The sequence below is a fragment of the Clarias gariepinus genome, chromosome 3 (genome assembly GCF_024256425.1).
Source record: "Clarias gariepinus isolate MV-2021 ecotype Netherlands chromosome 3, CGAR_prim_01v2, whole genome shotgun sequence".
NCBI lineage: Eukaryota > Metazoa > Chordata > Actinopteri > Siluriformes > Clariidae > Clarias > Clarias gariepinus.
Genome location: NC_071102.1, coordinates 36,688,920 through 36,707,986, shown reverse-complemented (window position 1 = coordinate 36,707,986; position 19,067 = coordinate 36,688,920). Strand labels below are relative to the sequence as shown.

The 19,067-nt window shown below is 39.3% G+C and overlaps 1 protein-coding gene across 1 annotated transcript; it reads right to left on the bottom strand.

Annotated features, from left to right (window-relative positions):
• Nucleotides 1-1,481: 1,481 nt before the first annotated feature.
• LOC128518421 (E3 ubiquitin-protein ligase TRIM7) lies at nucleotides 1,482-18,555 on the bottom strand. The gene is made up of 10 exons (XM_053491516.1): nucleotides 18,410-18,555; nucleotides 10,532-11,214; nucleotides 9,884-9,979; nucleotides 9,570-9,803; nucleotides 9,178-9,340; nucleotides 4,658-4,729; nucleotides 3,154-3,180; nucleotides 3,006-3,032; nucleotides 2,151-2,326; nucleotides 1,482-2,069 (listed from the first exon to the last, which is right to left on the bottom strand). The coding sequence occupies exons 2-10, from the start codon at nucleotides 11,204-11,206 to the stop codon at nucleotides 1,704-1,706; spliced, it is 1,836 nt and encodes a 611-aa protein (XP_053347491.1). The 5' UTR covers nucleotides 11,207-11,214; nucleotides 18,410-18,555; the 3' UTR covers nucleotides 1,482-1,703.
• Between the last annotated feature and the right edge of the window lie 512 nt (nucleotides 18,556-19,067).

Below are 19,067 nucleotides of genomic sequence, written 5' to 3'. Positions count from 1 at the left end.
ACGATTTGACTAATTAATTCTTATAAACAGTTATATTATATACACATTTTCTAGTTTATAAAGATATACAACTAAGATATACATTACTGCATTTTATTAATAATATATTTACAACAACAACAACAGAAGCAACAAAAGCTAAATGGACTATGTGCTAGTGTTAGGGTGTACAATCCATTGTTTCACACATCAGGTGTCAGAACTAGCTTAGTCGGAACTCTATATTATAAGCTCCGTCCAGTTCCTAAAATATGGCCAGTGTGAGTTTGTTAATAAAAAGGACCTCAAAGAACTCAATTGAAATCTTATTGTTAGAATAGTTAAATACGGATTTACTTAGGGAAGAAGAGGGTTAAAGGAGGGAGAAAGGGAAAAAGGGAAGGAAAGGTGTGCATGTGCAGGTCTGGTGGGCAGTGCCCTGCTGGCATGTAGGCCAGGTTGGTGAGCGGTGGCGGCGGGAAAATTGGCGTGTATTAGCGGCTGTCCTTGCCACAGTGATCAAAGGGCGGAATACCATTCACAAATTTGAAGTACTTGGTTAATGTAAATTAGATGGCTATTAATTGTAGAAAAAAACTATTAAAATCCGTAAAATATACAGTATAATGAGTGCAATCCCGTACAACCAATAACGTTGCTATCGTATTTTTTATGGTAAATTTCTGGTAACCACAGCTGCCAGTTTTTTACCGTAAAATTTACGGTTTATTTTTTACAGAGCAGATATTTTTCTGATTTTTTAATTCTATCAACAAAGGTTTAGTAAAATATAAACTGATGCTTCATGATATTAGTAACTAATACCTTCTCTGAGAGTTTCCTTTTTATAAATACAGTATATCATAAATTGTACTGCAATAAACCATATTTTCATATGTTTTTAACTGTTAAATTTAAGGTCTTACTCTGTAAAACTAATTACAGTTTTTCACTTTAAATTCTAGGGTTATCCCAAGTTTTGTGAAATACGGTTTTATTCTGTAGCATTTATATAGTATTTTACTGTTAAAATTATGAACATTTTTCACAGTGTGTTTTTACAGTCACATTCTGTGTCAATTCTGCAGCTTTATCCTGGTGGCAGAATTGACACGGAATGTGACTCATGACATTTTATAAACAACAGATTTAAGTTTTAGACCTCACTGACTCACCCAGACCCTCACTCAGTCTGAGGTCATTCAAGGTCACTTATCCACAACTAAAAAACTAACTCTCATAACTTTTTCATAGCTTATTTATTTTATTAGTGTGGGGTAACATCACTGTCACACATCAACAGAAAAATCATCCCCAAAACCATTTTCATCATAAATAAAAACTAATTTCTTAAATGCAACGTGAGTGACATGAATCCATAATATACTGCATAGGTGTTTACTTCCTATATAATACTCTCACACACACATACAAACACACACACACACATGCGTGCACACACAAACAGACATGCACACTTTACTGAGAGGTATATGAACTACACACACACACACACACACACACACACTGAAGTAAATACACAGCAGAAGCAGATAAACAGACTGATTAAACTCCTCAGGTCTTTACAAGACATTTTCTTTGAGTTTGGGGTCTCATTCCTTCTCTCCTCTTTTACTGCTTTAACACTATACGTTTCTCTTTCTCCTCTTTCCTTTGCTACCTGATTTTTGTCCCCACTGCCCCGCCCCTTTCCCCCTTCTCCCTCACTCAGGTGTGTGTGTAGGCCCCCCCGGTAACATAAGTGGGATTTCTTTATCGGACGTGCCGAACAAAGGGAACATCTTCTCGCTGAAAGCTCCCTCTGCAGTAAATGAGTAAATCTCAGAGCCTGTCTTGGCATTGTAGAAGGTCACCTGACCCTCCTCGCAGTCCAGGTACACGCCCAGGTAACGCAGTCGGCCATTCATCTTCACCTTCACTAGGGGCGGGCCCGTGAGCGCTTGCAGATGATTGGTGCTCCACCACAGCACATAGTATCCGTTGCTGGGACTCATATCGAACAGCCCCTTCCTCTGGGCGGAGTCTCTGACCACACCCACTTTCCAGTCTTTATTATCACCAACACTCACCTACGCAACAAAACACAATCAAACAACCTGCCATCTGTCTGTGTGTGTGTGTGTGTGTGTGTGTGTGTGCAGTACACATACTTCCCAGTAATGGCGTCCTGTGTCGTATCCCTCTTTAGCAGTAATGCAGCTCCACACATCGAATCTTTGAGTGCTGTTCCTGAAGAACTGTAGCTTCTCTCCGCGTTTCAGCTGCTTCCTGTCCTCAGAGAGGATGAGGAAGGGATACGCCGTCACGGGGTTTAATGTCACGTCCTCTGTGCAGAAAACACAACAGTCAACATGGCTAGACGCACAATCTAATGAGAATCAGGTTTTATTGTGCACTTTTACTCAAAACAACACATTGTAACACACTGCAACACATTGTAACACACTGCAACACACTAACACATTGCAACACACTGTAACACATTGCAACACATTGTAACATACTGCAACACACTGTAACACATTGCAACACATTGTAACACATTGCAACACATTGTAACACACTGTAACACACTGTAACACATTGTAACACATTGTAACACATTGTAACTCTACACACTGAAACTGGTTACTCAAAGTAACACACTGTAACACACTATCTTAGTTTAACTAAAACTGTAACTCAATAAAAAACATTGTAACTCTTTTACACTCTGTAACACTCTTACACTTATTGTAAACTTATTTTAGCACACCGTAACTCAATGTACACGCAAACACACTAACTAAACTCCGTACGGAGATCAGATTTTCTCCTGCCTCTAGTTTACACTGTGACTAAAATCATGATTTAAAAAATAATCAGATGGTAATTAAATTAACACTAAGGAAGTAAACTCTGTCAATTTACAGTTAAACTGCTAACTACTGACTGCACTAACACTCCGCTTTTTGTGTGTTTTTAAATAAAACACATAGAATACATGTAAAGATTACTAGACTCACCTGTATAACCTCTGACCTTTTTCAGACCTGAAGAGACAGAGAGCAGTATATATGAAATCTTGTCACACATTTCTCAATAAGCTAAACATGATCCGATTAATTTTACTTTTCAGATCTTTCAGACAATAAAAGGGTAAATTACACTTACTGGATCCTGATTTTAATTTTCGCAGATCTGAAAAACAAACAAAATAGTTTCTGATTAGTTTTCATGCAGTGTTTTATATCTCAGTGTGAATGTATACAACAGAACACGTCACATTATCCCACATGTTCCCAGATCTTCCACCAGGGGCGCTGTGGAGACACCGATCGTGACTACTTTGAGAATCGAATTGTTACAAATTCACTATGAAATGTGATGTAATGTGTAAATATCCCCCAAAAACTCTACTGCCTGTGTGAAGCTTTTTCATGCTGCAGCGCCTCGTAAAGATTATTATTCCATTTACGTTGAGTTTATTGACTTTACACAAGCTCTGCAGTGTGCAATCACATCTATAAACCTTAAAAAAAAACAGATGTAAGTTTTAGTCTTCCTTTTCTATGAAGGTCTTCATAAGAGTCAGTTTTATCACGGTGCTTGATGTGTTTTGCAAATGCACTTCACAATACTGTTCTTGCAACAACTGTTCCGGAACAACTGAGCGTCCTGTCAGCAACTGACTGTTGCTGTTTTGTTAATGCCATATGTATTATTTCATAGTTTGGAAAGAATCCAGTATTGCTCCAGAATGTATAAAACATTGAATTGGAAGTGGTGTCCAAACGTTTGACTCATTTTGACTATATTTTCCACAAGGAATGAAACCATGTCTTTGTATTTTGTTTTGATTACAGTATATTTTAATAAAAGTGCTTGTGCCTTCTCATGTAGCTCTAATAGACCGTGTATATATATCATTCATTAAGCCGAGTTTAGTAATCCTGTTTATATAGTGCTCTGTCCACTATTTTGGAAATGAAACGACATCGGCGTGTCTCAGTTTCCGATCTAAAAAAAACACTTTCTTTTTGTGAGCGTAACAGATGACAGCTGCACTTTATTGAGTTATGTGAGCAATTGGGGGCGCTCTGTCACAGCAAAACAAACAACACTTATTGAGTTACTGTAACTAACGTGAAGGGCATTATTTTCATGTGTTTTATTCCTCTTATTCCACAGTAAGTTGTTAATGATCACACTTTTTATTTATTACAGAAGGATTATCAGCGGAGCATCAGTTCCTGCTGTGACTTCACTTATAACAACACACTCGTACCCTCATCAGTCTCTTATTCTCTCTTTTCTTACAGCATGTTACTGAGAAACTGTAAAGAGGAGTAAAAAATCCACAGTGAAAAGTTACAGTTCCAGCTTTACCTATGACTGTTACACAGCACTCGCACTAGAGACTCCTTACACTGATGTCACAAGCACACACACACACACACACACACACACATATTTCCCCTTACATAACACTTTACTAGCAATGTTTCATTATTGTTTACTGTTTATTTTATTATCAGTGGTGCTGTACACGTTCTTCTGAATGAATGGTTACTATGGAAACGATATTGTGCCAGACTTGGGGGATTAATATACTGTAACCATCTGATGCTGTTATAGAGCTGCTGTATGTGTGAGATGTGATGTAATGTACATTTACCTTTCAATGAAAAGTCCCTCTTCTTATTAGACCTGATGCTCAACATGCTCTCCGTCTCAGGCAGTGATGTCACTGTGACACACAAAAATCACTCCAAATAACTACAACGTTATTTACAGCAATAAATAGCACTTTTTATTAGCTATATAACTCCTCACTTCTTGATATCTGTTGTCATTTGGTGTCTGTTAAAACTGTCTTCTATTTAAAAAGGAAAATGGTTTTTGAATAAAAGTGCAAAAATGACTGCTGATTTATTTGTTTGTTTGTTTGTTCATTTGAGGCTATCGTTAGTACCTGCCTTTGACGAGTAAAAAGTTTTAGAAATAGTTTTTTTTTTAAAAAGGCAGTTCAGCTTTTATGTAATCAGTGATACTATTATGTTAGGTTGTAGCCACATACATGTCTGTCTGTCTTTCTGTATGACAGAACTCTCTGTCTAACCGATTACGACAAAGTAACATTTTGTAAAACTAAGTTTTACTTCTTTTATCACCAGCCAAATACACTCCCTGTTTTGTAATTGTAGAGTGAATCACAAATGAGAAATCGAAAAGGTAGATCAGATAAAGATTACGTTTTGTCTTAAAACGACTCCAGCATGGTAAAATTCACTTAAACCACTTCAGCGTTGTTGTTTTTAGCAGTGAAAATATTGACTAACCCCAGTAAAAGTATTCAGTTTAAATTTTCTAATTAATATCTATTGGTGCAGGCGTGCGTTTGCATTGAGCAAGTAGCTTATTAGTAGCTTATTTTAAAGTAGGTTAATAAATCCGGCACATAACTCAGCTAAAACTGAACGCCACAGGACGTCATTTATACTAGTGCCAATCAAACTCAATATCAATATCATTATTACTCTCTATATGCAATATCAAATATTATGTGCAATATAGATAATGTGTGCAATAATATACATGTACAATACACATAATTTTGCACTTTCTGTACAGTCAGTAGTTTTGTTTTTTTTCTATTTATTTTTATTCTGTTTATATCTGTTTTTTGACATTATAGTACATTGTATTTTATTTTATTTTGTAATTTTCTTCTTATCCCATTGTATTTGTATATTTTAAATATGCAGCTACTGGAGAAACAATTTCCTTCGGGATAAATAAAGATTTATCTTATCTTATCTAAACTGTTCATAACATCACTTTTACTCAACATTTTGATTTAACTTATGCTGCAGAGTAAACTTCAGGCAGATATCTATGTATGTACTGTAAAAGTTTCATCAAAAACTTCCCACAAGAAGAGTAAACATACATTGACTGTTCATTCATCTTTGAAGGTTCAGTTCATAGTCTCCTTTTATTTTGGGGGAAGTTGTGCTGTGTTGCGCTTTTGTTTGTGTTTTGTCAATATTGTAGCGGCTTGTAGGTACATTGCCGGCGTTTCTGTGTCTTTCACACAATTTCTCTGTATACGGTAAACTATCATGTTGATTGGTTCTGTTGAGTGACATGTATAGCCACGCCCACCTCAAGGGAAAAACCTTTTGTACAGACAAAACATCTTTCCTCAGATTTGTGGATTACAGAGTCAAATTTCCCATGTTTTTAGTTTATTATTTATTTTATTTTTTTCATTTTTTTGAAAAAAATAAAATAAAAACCTTGTAGCCTGCATTTGTGTTCTTCTTTCGTCTTCACACATACAGTTTATCAGTATTAACTAAGGAACATTTATTTAATTCCTATAATACACAAAGGATGTCATAAAACACACTGTAATTTTTATCATATATTATTTATTATTATATTTTATCCAAGATGTTAGTGGTAAAAAAAAAGAAGTAGCAGCATAAGAGAACCTTTTATGTTAAGTGTTGAGTATCTTGAGTGTTGTGGTAATGTGTCTGTTTTGTTTTGGTTAGCTAGCATTAGCATTATTTACCATAATTGTTAGCACAACTAGTCAGAAATTTTTATAAGGGGTTAGATTTAGGGAAATTATATCAAATGCATTAAGTTTTTTTGTTGTTGTTGTTAAGGAAAACACATCAGGTTTAGCTATGCTAGCTGTGTGATAGTATTTAGCATCCCTGTGTATTCTTTCGTGTGTGTGTGTGTGTGTGTGGTAAAGTGCAGTGTAACAGCTAGATGATTAGCTAGCCAAATGTTTTAGGTAATTATTTTCGTTTCATGTAGCTCCAAACATATAAGGACACAAAGAGTTATTTACTTAATAACAGCGGTTAGGATTAAACTAGTAGTTGTAAGGATTAGCTTCAGTAGCTAGCAGCCCTTTGTCCTTTATTTAGGGTGTTGCTAATGTCTGGAATGGAGTTGTGCAATTCTCAGCGTCTGTTTTGATCTGATGAGTTTAACAACTTACAAAACATATCACCTTTTCACTTTTTTAAAGTTGTAATGTTTATGACGTGTACGCTTACTGTGACACACCTCACACCCATTTACATCTAGTAATATAAACGCATCCACTGGAATTAAACCAGTACTAACTGGAAATGTTGAATGGATATCTACAGCAGATTGCATCAAGTGTGCTTCAGATTAGAAAGCGTCTTCACTACCTGATCCTCATCCTCTGCCCAATGCACACCTTGCATGCTCTGTGCAAATCTGACAGGGGATGTGGATCACATACTGTAACAAACATGCATTAAATTTCTATAACTACACTATTCACCTCAAAGAGTAGCTCAGTCGTGAAGGCATTAGACAATGGTGGAGAAGGTCCCAGGTTTAAGCCCCACGACCACCAGTAACCACTGTTGGGTCCTTAAACAAAGCCCTTAACGCTCAACAGCTCAGGTATATAGTGAGATATAGAATGAAATCAAAATTTAAGTCACTGTGGATAAGAGCATCTGCCAAATGTGTAAATGTAAATATATATGTCCATATGTTTGTGCACCCTGTCCTACTGATTAAATCCTAAGTTTTAATCTTATGTACACACTACTGAAGAGCTTAGTCATTTCAAATCTGGACCCTAAGTCATGGTGTGAGCGTTATGCCCTACTAGTTCTGACCCGTTTGACTGACACACGTTTTAGTTTGCAGTTACAGCCCCTATCTTGCACAACGCACGGAAGTGCTGTGAAATCTCTACCAGTTAAAACATCCTGAAACAGGTTTCGTTGGCATTTTCTGATATTTCTGATGGGTTTTTTGCGTCCATCTCTCTCTTTGTCCTTCCTCATTCCTCAGATACCATTACTTTCTCCAGTTGTCTATAAACTGCCCCCTATTCGTTTTACTGGAAGTCTACAGAAAACGTAAATGCCATATATTCTCTGATGTTGTGACGGATGGAACAGTTACGTATTTACTTTGTGTGCAGGAAATGTCATTGTACATAATACACTTCCTGAGAACCAGAGGACATTCGGTATGTGTTTCTATCTCTTTCTATCTGCAGCCATGACGAAGCACAGAGCTAGGGGTTTATTCATCTAACTTTAAACTTTAGATAGATTTAAGGAGCTCTGGAACTCTGTTTTGAAAATGCAATACAAGTGTAAACTTTAATATTAAAGTGCCAATTTGAGATCCTGACATAAAGTGTGAAGTGTGGTGACACTGACATGTGGTTCTTCCTCACCCAGATACTCACAGTATCACACAGGTACAGTATGTATGTATGTATGCTGTAGAGTTCCTGTAGAGTTTCTTTTCACTGTAATTAAGAGACTTAAACCCTGACACTGCATGACACTGCACCTGACACTCTGTAACTTTAACCGAGTTTAGACATACAGCATACAAGTTACTGTGGAAAATTACAGAATGCTGTGAAATTACATACTGTACATGCATGTGTGTGTGTGTGTGCTTGTGTGTATGTGCATGTGTGTATGTGGTACAGAGCACATAGGGAGTGAGCAAATTGGGTAACTGCTGTTTTTAAAAAATGAGAAAAAAATTTTGTAAAACTTTACACTTAATCAAGGGGCGTGTCTTGACAATTTGTGTAATTGTTTTTCAATTATTAAACAATTTTGGTATTCTGCATGTTTGATTGAATAAAGTTTCTTTTTGGTCGGTTGTGGTTATACGTATATCTTAAAAATCACAAAATCTTAAAAATATTTTTCTTTGGCTAACTGTTCCCCTGACATTTTCCATGGAATGTGTTAACGTCCCGGAGCATCCCACATCATCCCTGCCCCCTCTTTTAATTCCTTATATGGCAGTACTTTCGATAGCCCAAGTTTAGACAGATATTTATGCTTCTTCCTCTTTGCTTGTTCTCGCCGGAACACATCAAAGGTTTTTGTTCTTTTGATGTAACAGACGATGCAAGGTGTTTGGCCAAGGATTTAAATATCTTTCTATGTTGTTACTAACCGAGAGAGAACATCAGAAACCAGTGTGTGTGTGTGTGTGTGTGTGTGTGTGTGTGTGCGTGTGTGTGTGTGTGTGTGTGTGGTTAGTTGTGTTTGGTGTCTAAGCAGAGACAATTGGCAAGCATATCAAAAAACAGAGGACACATCACTTGACTCTTTCCTCCTTTAACATTTACTACTACAATAATAATAATACCTGAGTGTCTGTACTGAACCTCGCCCATGTGGATGTCGTCGAGTCTCTCTCGTATCTCGCTCAGCGTGTTCTTCACCTCTCCGAAAGAGAAGTGTAACTCCAGGTCAGGATCGTTGTTGAGTGTCATGGTGTCCTGATACGGAGCATTCACCTCCTCGAAGCTCTGCATGTGGGAGACATGTCCTAACTGTCACATCATTATCATCATCATCATCATCCGTAAGCATCATATGTGAGATGTTCACAGTGATCTATCATCACACCCATACTGCTGATAAAGTTCTGTCTGTGTAATAACTGTTTTTTTTTTTTTTTTATAAAACTGTTTGGTATTACCTCATTCTATTGGTATCTAAATCACCTGTTGTTGTTTTTTTTGTAGCCCTCCATACCTGCAGGAACCTGATGTGGTCTTCTGATGTGGCCTGGACCTCCAGTTGAGCCCTGCGCTCCTGCAGCTTACCCATCTCTGCCTCCAGCTGAGACACAATCCTCTCTCCTTGGCCAATCACAGAGTCTCGCTTGTCCTCAATCCCACCCACCAGCTCCCTGTGGATTCGCTCCACTGACTGAGTGACATCATAGAGGACCTGCTCCACCTCGGAGAGCTCGGCCTGGGCGTAGTTCTGTACACACACAACACCGTCAGTGCTAGTTCAATTCTACCGTTAATGCTAATGCTAATGATAACGTTACACCGACTCACCCTGAGGAACTGCAGTCTCTGTTTGAGCTCTTTGGCACGCAGGGCCCGTCTCTCGATGGACCTCTGGATGTCCAGTTCGGTTTTGCCGAGCATTCTCTGGAGAAGACAGACAGAAAGTCGTGAACCGTTTAACAGAAATAAAAATATTAAAGCATTGATATCAATTCACACTACTAACACCTTCTTGCTAACTAGATTGAATTTGCAGCGTTGGAACAGAACAATCACAGGAACGCTGCAGTGTTTCTGTGTTAGTGATAGTAACTTGCTGGATTTCTGTAATCCTAAGTGTTGAGTGGATGAAGTTACACCCTGTTTATAGAAAAGGCGGGTTAGCAATACCAAAATACCTCGGCTAATGATTGACATTAAACCTGAAGATTGACGCATTTCAGCACAGTAAGCTAACTCTCCATAAGCTCCACACAAGAGGAGCTTTGTTTTATGATTTTTCACAAAAAATCACACACCCCCAACAGATCTCAGATTAATTCCACATCACAATTTATTTCATGCACCTGAGGAGACTGTGTTGATCTCAAAGACACACTTACATTTCAAATCATAGTCTTCGAGGCACACTCACTTGGTGCATATATGGCCTTAAAACCACACCCCCGGTTGTCCGCAGTCCCGTTCAGCACTCACCTGTTTGACGGCGCGCTCAGTCTGCACAGAGACAGTGGCGTGAGTCCGGTGCTCCTCCAGCACACAGATGGCGCAGATGCAACGCTGGTCTGTGCGGCAGAACACCTCCAGCAGCCGGCCATGTAGGTGACATGTGCGCCCCTGCAGAGCCTCGCGCGGGTCCAGGAGTCGGTGTGAGGCATAGAATGGGTTCTGGCAGTGCGGTTGGACATGCGTTTCGCAGTATGAGGCGATGCAGGTGAGACAGGAGCTCACGGCTCGCTCCTTCCTGCCGGTACACACGTCACATGGGATGTCCGAGGTGCTGGAGCCATTCTGCAGGACGAGTCCTCCACCACCTGCTGCTGCTTCTGCCGCTGCTGTTGCTGCTGCTGTGGTCGTGGCCGCTGGTATATTCTTCCGTGGTTTGATGGGTGGTGGCCCACCATAGCGCATCTCTTTGTACTTGTCTGCAATGTGAGCGAACACAAGGTTGATGCTGAGTTCTGGTCGGCCATCAAAGGGCCGCTTACACAGAGGACACGTGCACTCGACGCTCGAGGCCCAGTAACCCCCGATGCAGCTCTGGCAGAAATTGTGACCACACGGCGTGGACACAGGCTTGGTAAACAGGTCCAGACAGATGGAGCACGTCAGCTCCTGCTCAGAGAAAAACTCAGGACCAAGATCAGCCATCACACACCCTGCACATAAGAAAGTGTTTGTGAGTAAATCACTCAGGACTAAAGTGTTGAGATAAGGAAACTTAATTCTCTGTGGAATTTAGAAGAGATGGATGCAAGTGCAAAGAAAGCACACAACATAAATTACACACACACACACACATTTTACAGCTTCCTACAGATATTTGTCTACACATTTACGGTATCTTAATCTTTACATCTACATGTTTTTAACTTCTGATAAACCTGACCTGCAGCGCTATCAGCTCATCAGTGTGTGTGTGTGTGTTGTATGCTAATCAAGACTGCTGTGAAAAACAGGAGAGGTAACTGCAATACTATACCATGACTCTGATGAATGCTAACATCAACAGGATGTTCTTTTATTTTTTTCTTTCTTTTTCTTTTTTTTTCATAATGAAACTCTGCTGCATCGGACCTGAAAATAATAATTTTTCATAAAAACCTTGTTTATCAAATGTACTGGGGAAATTATTGAGTTTATTAGGAATGCCTGTACACCTGCTCATTTATGCATCAGCGAAACAGATACACCGCTTCAGTAAACCTTTACACCAGACATAAGAATGAGGAAAAAGTCTGATCTCTGTGACCTTTTTTCCCCTGCTTGTTTTGAAAATGAGAAACAAGCAGCCAGTGTTTCAGTGCCTAGTGTTACGGTGTGAGGACACTACACAAAGGAGTAATTAAATTTTTATTTGTGCTGCATTTTTAGCAAATAGTCATTATCGCAAAGAATCCACGTCTTTGATAACCTCACCTGTTCCCTGAGCTCCTCCTTTCGGGTCAAAAAGCAAAACAGCTTCTCTATATTTAACAAGACTGAAAAAGACCCACATGTTCTCCAGGACTTTTGTAAACCTTAACTAGTACCAGTAAGAGCATCTTCTCAAACTTTATTTTAGTGTGGTGCAGCAACTGCAGACCACCAAGCTCTTCATCAGGATGAAAACTGTACAACGGATCATCTGCATCAGATTTCAACATGGGGGACATTTATAAGAAGCACTTCTCAAAGATGCCTCTAATTCTATAATAATTCGAGGTAGTGGTGGCTCAAACAGTTAAGGCTGTAGGTTATTGAGTTTCTAACCAGAAGGTTGGGGGTTCAAGTCCCAGCACTGCCAAGTTGCCACTGCTGAGCCCTTGAGCAAGACCCTTAACCCTACCTCTTCCAGGGGTGCTGTATCCTGGCTGACCCGGTGCTTGGACCCGAGCCTCCTAACTGGGATATGTGAAAATTACAATTTTCCTTTGAGATTAATTAAATCCTCTATTTATAACCCCTACAATGTCTCTGCACTTATACTGCACTGCTTTACACACTACACACCTCTGCACTGCCCATCATCTACAGTATAACAGTCTCTGCACTACTGTATATTTCATTTGTATCTACTCTGTATATAGTGTACTGTACAAACCTGCATACTGTAGATGTTCATATTAATATTCTGTTAAGCTTGATATCATTTAAAAATATATCTTCGCATGGTTTGTCCAGACACTTACTGTAAATCCTACCTACTGCACAAATACCTACTGCACCCCCTGTACATCAGACATCCATACTGTACACATCATTGTTAACAGGCCACTTAACAATGCCTATTTAGATGCTCAATGCATTCCATTGGCTTTCCACATCTACTTTGAACAATTAAACTGAATTGAATCTAATCTAATCTAATCTAATCTTAAAAATAACATACTTTAATATCAAAATCAAAAAATCTTTTTTCACAACCCTGGTGAGTAGAAAGTGGCTTAATTCCAGCTTAGTTTCAGATCCTAAAGTCGTGAGTATGTTTAAATTTTAGCATGTCAGTTTGTATTTCAGAGCTCTTAGGCCATCGGTAATGTCCAGATGGTTGTGTGTATCGCATACCAAAGCAGGATAAATCTTTGGAATAGTAATTGTGAGGAACAATCAGAATGTAGCAGAGAATCAGTGTGAAAATCTTTAAGTCAGTTTCATCAAAGTATTAGATAAGGATAGTGATAACTATGCTGAAAAAAGGTGGAAAACAAAACGAGGATTTTTACGACCTCCAGCATGTGAATAGGAGGGTGTGGTTGCAATGGTGTCTTGAATGTTAACCTGTTTAGTGACATATGACAGTTTAGACAGATATAAAGCCAAATCCTCCACTCAGGCTGCTTTTTAAAAGCTAAACAGCTCTAAGCTAGTTAACACTAATGTTTACAGTGTCAGTCTTCATGCACATTAGACACTGTCTAGACAGGAGTCCTGTTTGAAGACCTGTTCCGTTTTATGTCCGTTTTAAGGAAATAAAACTGGCGTATGTACATGAGCTTCAACCTTCTATTTTGGACCATGCTAGGATGCTAATACAGGTAACCTGCAGAACTGTAGGTCTTAAGAAAAAGACAGTATATAGCGTCATATTAGTTTACATTTTTGTTGCTATGGAAACAGGTTTTTTTTTTCAGAAATTTTCTCAGACGCATAATGTTTGAAGACAAATGGGACAAAGGGGTATTTTTCCCCCACACATTTAATCGACTACTCTTTCCTGCATTCTGATTGGCTAGAAAAATGTATTTCTGTGAAGGGGCATTAGGGGGAGGGGCAGCTGCTCATTTACATTTAAAGCTACAGACACTGAAACAGCGCGTTTGGAACAGGAGTAATGAGGAGGGATTTCAGGAACGTCAGAGCTCTGGATCTGAGCGGTTACCAGCAGGAACAACACACAGAGACGTTTTCAGACTTCTGAGCTTACGTGACATTTAAAACAATCTGGCTATTCTCTTCTGACCTTTCTTATCGGCACAACGTTCCTCCCACAGCACTGTCACTTACTCACTGTGTGTTTTTAGCTTTTCATACCATTCTGTGCAAACTCCAGTGAGGTGTGTTTGTGAAAATCCCAGGAGGAGATCAGCAGGTTCTCAAACACAGTGCACAATACACAGTGTACAATAAAATGTAAATTTTCGTCACATTAAGCAGGGTTAAACACACGCCCAGCTGTGGAGAAATGTAATATGTGTAATAAATCTGTCTATTCTCAGAGATGAGAATCTACACACACACACACACACACACACACACACACACACTGGGCTGGACCCAGAGATTAGAATGCTGCACACCAGGTTTTACAGCGTGGCACACTGTGTGTTTGAGTGTGTGTGTGTTTGAGTGTGTTTATGTCATCGTCTCTCTGTTCTGAGAGCTGAGTTTACAGAGACACTCAGGTCTTTACCACTCAGTGATGGAGGAGAAGCAGCAGAGTCGACCTGATTGAGGATTATGATATTCTTGAGATGTTTTATGAACAAGGGGAATTCGAGTCAAACTGGGACTTTTGACCATGCAGAATAACAGAACATAGTTATGAGTTTTTTCATTAGTGTTTGGATACCATCATGGTAGTTTTCTCAGTACACCAGAGCTTCATTTCTGAAATGCTGACCTCCCAGGAACTCCCTTTTTTCCCACATATGTAGAAATGGCTTAAAGCAAGGTCATGACCGTATGGGGTATGTAGCAATAACTCCTAGCTGAGTTCCTGTATTGTGCAAGTGGTGTTGGTGGATGGGATGGGTCTATAAGTCGGTGACAAGTTATTCTTCAATTTTCAAGGATCAGTCGTTCCACTCGCTGAATGCTTATGACTACATGAGGCTCCGAGCCACCCCGGCCGGAATCATCATTCACCGGCGTACGGCCTTCTTCAAAATGTTTGCACTGTTCGAATGTTTTACTGCTGTTTTACTCTTGAAATCTTCTGTAAATGTCAATCACCTATTTTACACCTTCATTCACCAGAAATTTATCACAACTTAAACAGACCTTGTATTTATCTAAGATCACATTCCTATTCCTTAAATACTTTCAGTTTTAATAAAAACACACAGTTGATGATGAATAATGGAATTTAACTATATGAGGCTCCCTCCATAATAAGGAATAAACATGTGTGTGTGTGTGTGTGTGTGTGTGTGTGTGTGTGTGTGTGTGTGTGTTAACGCCCCAGCAGAAATAATCCTCAGAGCACTGTTACACATTCAAACTTCCTCGGATTCACTCTGCTTCCAAACACGCTGTTCCACTGAACCACGCTGGGGGCAAAGGCTCTTCTTATCTGAGGTCACATTCCTAGGAAATCCGAATGCATTGTCACGCACATAGAAAAAGGACAAAAAACAGAGAATGTTTTTTTTATCCCATTATTCAACCTAAATGTCTAAAAGATGACTCAAAAGTCGCCTTTAATATAGAATGTGTAATAATATATCTGCGTATGGAATCGCGTGTCAGGGTTAGACTTGACGTCCTGCGTGTGTGTGTGTGTGTGTGTGTGCATACTTCGCTTTAGAGTTCACATTAATGTTTTATACATGAACGCTAACCTATGCTACTGACAGAGCAGTACAGTAACTGCGCATGACCAATTAGCATGTAGGAGATTAGCGTACAGGATAATGTTAAAAAAATTTAAAATAAACGGTAAATCTGCAGCTTTCTGAATTGGGAAAATATTTCCTTTAAAGCATTTTGTGAACTATATAAGAAAACTCATGACATAAATGTTTTTAATATTTTTAGAGAAAGACCCCTGGGAGAGAGAAAAGACTTTAGTTCAGCTAATCCTCCCTGTCAGGTACGCTCCTGCCATCACATTGATTTATCACAGACATTTAATTCTATTCAGTTATGGAAATGTGTATGAAATGTGAGAAAATGTGTATGATTTTGAAGTGATCAGAATGTTGTCTCTGATGTGCAAGCCAAGGGCAACAGTAGCAAGGAAAACACAATAGAAAGGAACCTTGAGAGGAACCAGACTCAACAGGGACCCATCCACATTTAAGTGATAACGGATAGCAGGGACTGATCTACAGTCATACTGTGTGTCAGGAGGCTGAAAGTTCAGTAAAACAGGAAATGTGTTTCAGTTGATATGGATTACAAAACTGTATTAAATTTCAGTCTGGAACTATTAAGCAATAGCAGTCCAAAAGAGGAGTCCTCAAAGCGGAGCTGTCTGCATCTGCAGTATATCTGTTCCTTTTCCTTCCTTATCTCCCTCTGTCTGTTTCCCTTTCCCTTTCTTTCTGTTTATCTGTCCCTCTCTTTTCTCTCTCTCTCTCTCTCTCTCTCTCCTTCCTCTTTGCTTTCTTTGTTTTTTGCTGGGAAGCGTTACAGAGTGCCCTGACTATTACTGAGCGCTAACACTGGAGACTCCTTCCATATATAGAAAATAAATGTTTAATAACAATTTACATATTGACATAATGCAAACAGATCATTCAGCGTCAATTAAAGTTACTCAGCTTCAGACTGTTTAATAAATAAATAAATAAATATGAATATAAAGGCGAATAATTAAACCAAGGCTGGTCTATATTAAACGCTGTCTGGTCCTGTGACACTGCAGAGTGCAGGAGCCTCTGCTTTACAGAAGTAATATCTCTGACATAAACCGGAGTGAACCTTGTCATAGTGAGTGTGCATCTTGTTTTCCTGGTCCTGTCGGACCTGTTAGACACGTTTCACTCAGACAGGAACACCAGCATGGCTCGTCTCCTCTCCTCTTAGCTCCTCACACTCGAATCACTCTTACTGCTCAGGAGACAAGCTCAGCTCCCCTCATCCTCGCTCCTTTACTCTCAACTTTACACTCTTTAAACATTTTTACAAACAGCATTTCTAGCGAATGGGCACTAGTGGTAGGAAAGGGAACTGCAGGTTGGCAGGGAAACATCATAACAACTTTTAAACTTTTCAGGTTTGCAATCAGACTTAAACTTACTTGTTAATTATTTCTGATTAAGTGTTTATATTTAAATAAGAAAACCAAGCCGTGTATAAATATGAAACAACGTGATATTCCTCACGTGCTTCCGTCACGTGAGTTGTGATTAAAGGTTCGAGTGAGACAGTTCATAGGATTGTTAAGTTTGGGAATGTCTGCTTTAAACACTCAGCTGCATCATAGAGCAGCCTCACACACACACACACACACACACACACAAACATATACGCACACACATACGCACACACACATATACACACACAGAGGGGAAAGTCTGAAGAAGAAGAAGAAGAAGAAGAAGAAAACACACATACACACACGCGGCCAGCTAGCTAGCAGCAGCCTGACAGAAATGCTAACGCTATAGTGGCTATAGCCCTGATTCTAGTCTGTAAGCGAGGCTGGAGACTGACTGGGAAGATCTCTCGCTAAGAAGTACTACATGAGAAGCGAGGGGATTTTTTAGAAATACAGGATACACTACCGCTCAAAGGTTTGGAAGAACAAATTTCTTTGTTTTTTTGTTTAGTGATTTATTTTGTACATTCTACAATAATGCTGGAAAATTCAAAACTATGAAATAACACACATGGCATTAGGTCATTAATGTTAATCTCCATATAACTATCTGGAATAGTTCTAGCAAAAACAGTACTGCCAAATACATTTGCAAAACTCGTCAAGCGCCATGACAAAAAACGAAGGCTCTCATGAAGACCTTCCCGGGAAAGCGAGACTAAAACCTAAAGCTGCTGCAGAAAAAAAGTTCATTAAGAGTTACCAGCCTTGGAAATCACCAATTAACAAACAGCACCTTGGATTAGAGGCGTTATGAAGACTTATATATAATATATATCAGTCTACGCCCCCCCCCCCCCCCCAAGGTGAAATAGATTAGTTCTGACTCGTAATTGGGAGTCTGTAATGTTCTAATGCTCGTTGAATTATAAAAATACAAATAAGGAAAAGTCAAAGCCATTAGATGCCTAGTTTAGAAAAAAATCAGTCTGCAATAACCGATGCACAGATACACTGTGATTATTTTACTATAAAACTTAATGCAAACCAACTAAGTATAAAACAAAAATTCTTACAAACACAAACAGCTCATATACACGCACTATAGGGTGAGAAAATTAAATACGAGGGGTGTTCAAGTCAAACCGGGACGTGTAGGGAGATTTCTTGTGAATTATAGCGTAAAAAAACCTACTGTAGACTCTGTGTGTGAGGGTGTGTGTTAGTGAACACACCCTGAACGTTAGATGCAGCGGAACATGTAACATGTAATAGTTAACATTCTGCATCTCTTAGAAACACACACACACTAAACACTCAGCTGCCCACTAGCCACACGTTAGCTTTCACACACTGCATCACACACACACACACACACCTTCACTTACCTGCTTTGCAGATCGTCCCCTACGTTTGAATCTGCTCTCCTATAAATCCGCAACTAACTGTGTGAGAGAAAGTGTGTAAGTAAGTGTGTGCAGAAGTGACGGTGTGTGTGTGTGTGTTGGTTTCTGACTTGAATATGACCAGCTCCCTCAGGTTGTGTGTGTACTTGAATGTTTTGCGCCACAGACTTCAAAGTAGCCAAGTGAGTTAAACAGGATTTACCACTCTGTGTGTGTGTGTGTGTGTGTGTGTGTGTGTGTGTGTGTGTGTGTGTGTGTGTGTGTGTGTGGGTGGGTGGGTGTTAGCTGTACCCATATTTCATGTTACAAAATCAGTGTTTTGCAATTCCAAATACTTGCAGGCCTTTGTGTAGTTTGGTATACCTCACCTGTCACTCAGGGACTGCACACACCAGCTGAGACTAGCTTATACAATCAGCTCTGGAAAGACATGCTGAGAGAGAAACACGGTCACTCCATATTCATCAGGGAAGAAAAACTGCAGAGATGTGATAACCTGACTATTCACTACATTCACTACATTCAGGTCATCGGCTGACTTTTTTTTTTCTGTTTTATTGCCACATAACATTGCTAGACCTGATCAGCTGAAGCAAGCCCAGATAATAACACTGCCTCCAGAGGCTTGTACAGTGATCCC